At 39.0% G+C, this 8,658-nt stretch overlaps 1 protein-coding gene across 1 annotated transcript in view; it reads right to left on the reverse strand.

Moving 5' to 3' along the window:
* LOC106514148 (FRAS1 related extracellular matrix 2) overlaps positions 1-8,658 on the reverse strand; it is a gene marked incomplete at its 5' end in the record, with an annotated part of 90,770 nt that overhangs the window by 28,459 nt on the left and 53,653 nt on the right. Inside the window, 2 exon segments of the mRNA XM_014003277.1 lie at positions 5,553-5,804; positions 7,387-7,512. Coding sequence (XP_013858731.1) covers positions 5,553-5,804; positions 7,387-7,512 — 378 coding nt within the window.

The following is an 8,658-nucleotide window of genomic DNA, read 5'->3' on the forward strand; positions in this document are numbered from 1 at the left end:
GCGTAACATGAGTATGTGTGTGTGTAAATATTCTGTGCATGTGAAAAACACATACATACTGTATGTATTCACGTCTGTACAATCATGAACAAACTATTTTTGTTCTGTCCAAACTCATTTTCACAGAGGGTCAGAAATGTTTGCTCCCAAAGTGCCAGAATAAATAACTTTGACGTTTTGTATTTAAATGGTCTGTACTTACTTGTATAGCGCTTTATGAAGCCCTGTTGGACCTTAAAGCGCTTTACACCACAGACATTCACACACACACATTCACACACTGATGGTGATAAGCTACATTGTAGCCGCAGCTGCCCTGTGGCGGGAACGCTGACAGAGGCAGGGATGCCATGCACCGGTGCCACCGGACCCTCTGACCACCATCAGTAGGGAAGGTGGGTGAAGTGTCTTGCCCAAATACACACCCACATTTTACTGTGACTAAACACAAAACATTACGTTCTTCGTCTCATTTCTATACAGCTGCGCACCTCTAACAAAAAAATTATTGAACTCTAAATAATATTTCATGCATWGAAACAGTGTTTTTTTTTCACGTTATATCATAAAACACTGAAAAGAAATCTGATTAAATGTGAAATTAATAGTACAAAACTACTTTTAAAAGCAAATGTCAGTAGCTGCCATCTTGATTTCTGGACTCTCCCAATTTCTGACAAAGAATTCCCACTGGAGGAGCATTTCAGTTTAAATGGACAACCTTTAGGTGGGAAATCCCCACTTCCTAGTACTGGTAGCAAAAGTAGCTAGTAAAAATGCAGTAAAATGGAGAAATTACACAACAAATTTCACAGACAACTTTTGAACCCTGTGCACCTCTACATGGAGATGGGATGCTGTCATTTTGTGGGTAAAATAATAGAAATGCATCATGGAAGATATAGTTTATGGTCCGTGCTGGTTTTAAAGCAGCAAACACTTATATTAAGACAGGTTTGAAGATCTCGGGCCACATCAAATGCAGTGGTAGGTCACATTTTGCCCATGGACCTTGAGTGTGATACATATTCTACAATGTTAATATTTCTTGACATTGCTCTGTAGCTATGATTACATGTCAAAATATTTTGATTGGATTGAAATGCCTAGACATTTCTAGGTGCAGCCAAGGTGTTGAGGGGATCTGTTTTGGTGACCTAAGGATCACATCTCTGCTTTTTGATGATGTGGTCCTGTTGGTTTCATCAGACCGTGATCTCCAGCTCTGATTGGAGCGGTTCACGGCAGAGTGTGAAGCGGCCGAGATGAGGATCTTTGCCTCCAAATCTGAGACCACGGTCTTGAGCCAGAAAAGTGTAGCGTGCCGCTTCCGGGTCCGGGAAGAAGTCCTGCCCCAAGTGGAGGAGTTGAAATATCTCGGGGTCTTGTTCACGAATGAGGGAAGAATGGAGCAGGAGATTGACAGGCAGATTGGTGCTGCGTCTGCAGTGATGTGGGCGCTGTATCGGTCTGTTGTGGTGAAGCGAGAGCTGAGCCAGAAGGCGAGCTTTGGGTAGTGACCGAAAGAAGATCACGGATACAAGCGGCCAAAATGAGTTTCCTCTGCAGGGTGTCTGGGCTCTCCCTTGCTCCTTGTTACGACCCCAAGTCCAAGAGGTTTGGAGTGGCAACATAAAATGTGTCCAGAGAAAATGGGTTTGTAAAAAAAAAGGTTTATTATGACAAAAGTGGGTCTTCAAACCAAACAAAATACACTGTTGCCCAATTAAAAAAATTTAACAAACTTGATTTAACAAAGAAAACAAAATTAGATTGAGCCAAGTACATAAATAACCAAAGAAATAACCAAAAGTAAGTCTAAACCAGACTTAAAAACAAACCAAAATAAAACTACTTTAATGGAACTTCAAATGCCTCCAAATACAAATTCAAGCCTTTAAAGTACTAAAGTCAGTTGGCCAGACTCAATATTAATCATTGTTAATCAAAACAAAACATGTTTACAGCACCTAGAGCTCATTAAAAACAAAACATGTTTGCAGTACCAAGAACTCTTTAACTGTTCAAAACTGGCTACAAACAAACACAACCAAACAACCTAAGTGGGGGTCAGCTGTACACAACCAAATCCTAAAGCTGCCCCAAGAGGTAATGATTCTAGGAGCTTTTAATAGAGTACAGCTGGGCCTCATCATCATCAGATTGGCTTGGTGATCTCCTGCTGGTCCAATGGTGTTGTTTCCAGACAGCCTCCAAACAGCCAATCAGCCGAGTGTGCTCCAAAACCTGAATCTGCATAAACAGAGAAAGAGACTGCACAGCCTCTATGTGTTCAGGGGTAACACTCCTTCACGTCGAGAGGAGCCAGGTGAGGTGGTTCATCTGGTTAGGATACCTCCTGGACGCCACCCTGGTGAGGTGTTCTGGGCACGTCCCACTGGGATGAGGCCCAGAGGAAGACCCAGGACACACTGGAGAAACTATGTTTCTTAGTTGATCTGGGAACACCTTGGCCTGACCCCGGATAAGCGKAAGAAAACGGATGGACGGATTGAAATGTATTTGGATTAAATAATCCAAATGTATTGTTTACATGGGCTTAAAAGTAAATGTAGTGAGTTCGAAAATCCTAAACTATATTATCTAGTTTTTTTATTTTATTTTGAGCATCTCTTGTCTTTTTTCCAAAACAACTCCTCTTTCTTCATTGCATTGAGTGCGTACCTGCATATGAATAAATGTAGAATACTGGAGTTCACTCTTTCAAGTTTGCAATGAATATCTTTAGATTTCTACAAATCTACCTTCTGCGATATGAGATCTAAAGAAAACAAAAAAAAGTCTTTAGTGTCTTCTCTTTTTACTAGCTAAAATGAGATAACACTCACTTTTATTCTTGCAGAGCTCCTATAAAGAGACAAGTACTGCAGAGTTTAATCTGCTACAGTTTGAAAGACAGACATCCTTGAACTTTTGTGAGAAAGTGAATATTGGAGTGAGAGGAGAGGAGTTGGCAGAACCGGAGAAATATGTGGAACAGAACAGAATCCTCTAGTTGACATCAACCTCAGGGAAGAAGAAAAAAAAAAGTTTAAAGAGAGCACCAGGAGTCACACTTGAGAGCTTTTTGCATGCTTTTCACACCATTTACTTCTGATGCAGAGTTTAAAATCTAAATTTAACTTATTGTGGGCAGCTAAAGTCACATAAACGTGCATGCAGACGCAAACAAACACATGCTGTTGTACCATTTGTTTCAGTTTATTTATAAATTTATTTTTTGCTTGGCAAATTGAAGCAGTTATTAACGAGAAGAAGCAGGCTGCAGTCTGACTTCCTGTGCRCAGGTTTCACAGCGCTGTCAGAGGRTGCGTTATCCTCCRGGAGACTAAAAATGACATATCTCTCACAGGAGTTAGGCTTTCACAAACACATTAGCATTTCTTTGAACGAAGCACCGAGACTGAAATATAGTGACAGATTACTAACAATCCAAGAGTGTAATATTTCTTGTTAACTAGTCTCCAGACATCGTCGCACAAATACACACTGTCAGTGTGTAATTATGCATGTTATTCTTCTAATAATCCCAGTCTTCAGGTTGACACTATTCTTTCTAGTATGAACACTTCATGAAACATGGAAGTCCTACCAAGTAGCAAGTCTGAGTGTTAGAAATGTGAAGATTAACCAATACATGCTAATTTTTCAACAAAGCATCTGGACTGGTATAGCCATTTTGGGACTGCTGAAACAGGAAGTGATATCAAAGGGGATCTTTTTAAGAAAGAAAACTCTCTAATCTTTGCTGAAATGACATTTTTTTTGAACTCTGACTTTTCTCCATCTCTACATTAGATTAAATAATCTAAAGAAACATCAGATTCTCTACAGTCTGTGTTGTTAGCTGTCGTAGCAATGCTCTGTTCCTATGCAGACATTCCCCTTTGACATCACTTCCTGTTACTTCACAAGCAAATATCTCATTAACTGTTCATCTCAGCAGCATGATTTTTTGCAATGTGTTATTAATGTTATCCTTCCAAAAATGCATTCATATTTATTACATAAATTTGAAGTCATTGGCTCTTTCAGTTTATTCTTATTTATGCCCTTTTATCTGTTCATCACTGATTCAAGGGATGCTGTTTAAAATAATAAAGTTATTTCAGTTTCAACTTCTGGTCATATTTATCCTGTTTCAACTAAATCCTGGGATTATGGGATTTTTGAGTTAATTTTTTCCCCTTTGCATTTTCTACAGCATCACAAGTATTTTAGACACATGAAAGCAAACAAAAGCTTTAGACACAGCTCTCCTCCAGTTGCTGCCAAAAAAAACCACATTTTTCTTCCTTTTCTGAATAGTTATTTTACATTATGTGACAGCTAAAAGAAGGCACTTTTTTTCTTGCTACAAGACATGACAAGTAATGAGGATAGTCTCTACTGGAGGAAACAAAAATAGAAACCACTGTTGTGCTTTTGTACATCAAGAACACTATAGCCAGTGAAAACAAGTCATTTACATCGAGTGGGCCATATGTGGGCCACTCACTTTGTAGTGTAGCTTATTTTAAAACATCAAAAAAACATTCATTTTTGAGAATCTGTTGCCTTTAAGTGCTACATATGACATATGTGTACACATATTGTAAAACAGTGGAGTAGAAATGATTTGAGCTTATTTTGCAGAATCCAGGGCATCTTGCAACAGAGTTAACCATGAACTCCTTTGTATACCAAAGTATTCTCGAGGTAAATGTGAGGCCATCTATTCAACAGCTGAAGCATGGATCAAACTGGGTCAAAAAAATGGAACAATGATTTCAGGAACAGCAGCAAATCTACCACAGAATGGCTGAAAAAGACACAAATTAAAGTGTTCTAATGAATCCGTTTAAGTCTAGACCTCAGCCTGACTGAAATTTTGCAAAACCTTAGGCAAAGACATCAACCTGTCTGTGTTACATTGAAGAAAGGACAGATTGCAGAGAACACCTGTGGATTGCAACAAGTACAGTATACTGTATTCCCAGGCGGCCAGTTAATCCCTGGATAAATCTGCACATATCTTCGTCTATCAGAATGTAAAATCTCTCTAGTCCACGAGACGCTAGAATTGAAAGACTTCTGAAATGTGAGATGAATAATGAGGTTCAACTGTTGTCCTGGATGACTAAACTATAATTAAATCAATCAGAAAATCAGCAAGATGATAGTTTGATTTCATCTGTTTGCTGCTTGTGCATTCAGGTTGTGTCATWATGCTGTCCTAATGAGTTCGATATTTTCAGAAAAAATACAAGCATTTCAAACAACATTTGACACATTTGCTGTGTTATATTGTAAGTGTGCATTTCAATAAACCAAGACAAAATAAATATTTTTTTTGACTTTCAGGCTGAGTCAGAAAAAAAAAAAACTTTTAATAGTGTTTCTGGGATTTGCCTTTAGTTATGTAGCATTCTGTTGGAGAAAAAAGTGTTTAATTATACTTTGAGATTTAAGCATTCTCAAAATTGAACTAGAAGAGAAGGTCAYGGCAAGAAGTACAGGAGAAAACAAAAACAATCATTTGTTTGGYTTACCATCATCCAGATCTTCCAAGATGCTGACTTTTGTCGTGGGGTAATGCTTTCCCAGACGACCGCCAACAGGCATGGACAGAGTCACGTTGAAGCTCTCCTCTCCCTCGTACAGGGAGTCGTCGATGATCACCACGCGACACACCTTCTCCCTCTCACCTTTGTCAAAGCGAAGGACACTGCTGTGTCCCTCCGGGAGTGAAATATAGTCTGAGTAGGACAGAACCATGGTGGGAATCGTCCCTGTGGCAGAACCTTTGGGGGGTAACCAAAGATGAGGAGAGACAGGTTGGAGAAGTTTGAGGAACTTYAGGTACAATTAAAACGGCAAACTTAAAAAAATTATTTTCGGATAAGAAACCTTGAATCTTGTTCAAAGAGCTGTCTACGTACAACAAGCAAAATATCAATTAATTCTTTTTCAGAACACCACCTAAAAATCTTTGAACTTTCACTTCTAAGAAATACCTAACAGATTACAGTGGGGCCCAACTAGTAGTTTGCAATAATCGTGGAAACTGGAAATACAGTATTTTAAGGAATGTCCTTTTTTTTTTCTCTCATGCGTTTTTGTGAGTTGTTTAAAGCTGCAGTAGGGAGTTCTGAGAAAACTGTGGAATTAACCAGAAAATTTGAACAAGCACACTTTACAGAGCCACAAATGACAGCGCACTGCCATGGTACATTCAGAACTCTCAGAAACTGGCAGTTTTCCTGTAATGTTGGCTTTTTCTCCACCATCAGCACAGCTGCAGCACACCGGCAATGACAGTAGTAGTAGTGGGAGGAGCCAGAGGAGCTTTATTTTTTGACATATTATCCTTCTCATATTCTACTGTAAGGACATAGTGACAGTTTTAACAAATACTCAAATTTTTTTTTATAAAACTTACTGCAGCTTTAAGAACAATACACTTTTTAAATTTTGTATCATAGGTATTAACATAAATTCAGTTCCATGTACAAAAACTACAGTACAGTATGTGGCACATGTCCTGTGCCCAGCATTTCTGCCTTCTAACAGTACTGCCTGCGTGTAGCTGCCAACTGTTTAGCTTTTGTGTGCTTTGTTTGGTAATTGTCACATTAAGATTAGGGCTGTGTATTGGCAAGAATTTGGCGATACGATACATATCATATCAGAGGGGTCACGATACGATATATCCCGATATATTGCGATACTGTAAACAAGGCAATATATTGCGATATATTGCGATTTTTTGTCCAAAACTCCTATTAAATAAAAACCTATTAATGAAAAAAAAGAAAAGCTAATGTTTACTTACAATGCTAATGCTACCCTTACTCTCTGGCTCTCAAGAGGTAGAGGAGCCAAATAGCTGGCTCACTGCTGCCAACTAGTGGTCAGAGGCTGAASTACAACATAAAATTGAATGGTTGGTAAGAAGGTTGACATTTTAAACCTTAATTAAAAATCGATACAGGGCTTAGAATATCGATACAGTATCAGGAAATGAAATATCGCGATATTTCATTGTATCAATATTTTCTTACACCCCTAATTAAGATGCCATCCAAATGTGCTGTAGGTCTTATCTGGACTGCAACCAAAATTCACATTTATTTATGGTTTGCATGTAACCCCTCAAAAATTGGGGATTTCCTTTATTATAGATACCAGTTTTAAAACATCCCTAAGGTACATGAGATTACAATTTCAGATTTTTTAGAAATCTATACTTAAGATTTTTTCATCCATAATTTAAATACAGCTTTGAAGCTGATCCGTTGAGTCGTATAACATGACTTTTACCATCTGGTGTGATCATTCGGACCAGTGATGTGGCAGAACAGGAAGAAAGAGGCAGATTTATACCCTGCTGTGTGTGGCAGACCACCATGAGCTCCTCACTCATGTCTCCGCTGCGGTGGACCGGGATGAAAAGCTCCCCAACATCTTCCTGGACGGAGTGGATCTGTTCAGGGAAGAACACAGTCGACTCTGCAGAACAGAAAAAAAGGAAAGAAAAGAAAMATGAGCAAAGGTAATGAACTGTGTGACAATCTGCAATCATCCAAAAGATATTAGTCAGTAAGGGAGTAATGTAGGCTTTTGTTTTGGTTTTGTATTCATGATCACTTTTAGTTTATCTGCTGAGGCAGTGACATTGCAGAGTAGTTATGCACATGACAATAAATAAATAAATAAATAAATAAATAAATAAATAAATAAATAAATAACGTGTCTTTCCTCATCAAAGTTTTTTGGTTTGATGCCTTCAGAGGGAGATGTTCAAAAAGACCCCTGCTGGAAGCTTTTCGTATTGTCGTATGTGTGTGTGCGTCCTACAATTACACTTGTAGGCCTCTAAGTTTATCACATAGAGTCTATCACCTGGGAGTCTCATTCATCCCCTGTACGCACAAGGGTCAACCGCTCACTTATTTTCCTTCTGCACTTCACTCTGTGTCTTGACTGGAGTTCATGATTGAGAGAGAAACTTGGATTCAGTGAAAGCACCATCTATCAAAGCAAAAAAATAAATAAATAAAAGAAAGAAAAGAAAACTTTCTGCTGTTGTGAAGAGAGGAGGGTCAAAGCTACGTTCCGCAGATGCACTGGGGCCAATAGAAATAACAACAGATCGGAATAATGTTTCAGCTCATCACAGACGTTGTTGCTTTTCTTTTTCACATGAGAAGACAAACCTATGAACGAGGGGAATCTAAAGGCACTTGTGGATTGAAWTTTTCTTTGCAACATAAACTTCAATTAAGTGCTGCGGAGTGAAAAATCATCATAAATAGATTTATATCTGAAACACGTGGCGTAAAGACGAGATAAACACCTGGGAGGACTCTTGGAGATGAAGCCATCAATATAAGACAATCTTACTCACAGCAGGAGGTCAAACGTTTCTCCTCTCTTGTGATAACACTCGCTAAATCGTTTTCCCCCTCCTCCTCTCAATCTTCTCCCCTCTGAACCATTTCTCCTCTCTGTCACAGCCTACAATCTGTCACTCCCCAGGTGGAATGAAGGGGGGAGGTACAGGAACTGGGAGCGGGAGCAGGAGGAGACCGAAGTCCACCACTTGCATATTCCACACACACACACACACACACACACACACACACACACACACAC

Source organism: Austrofundulus limnaeus, unplaced genomic scaffold (assembly GCF_001266775.1).
Source record: "Austrofundulus limnaeus strain Quisiro unplaced genomic scaffold, Austrofundulus_limnaeus-1.0 Scaffold17, whole genome shotgun sequence".
Taxonomy (NCBI): Eukaryota; Metazoa; Chordata; class Actinopteri; order Cyprinodontiformes; family Rivulidae; genus Austrofundulus; species Austrofundulus limnaeus.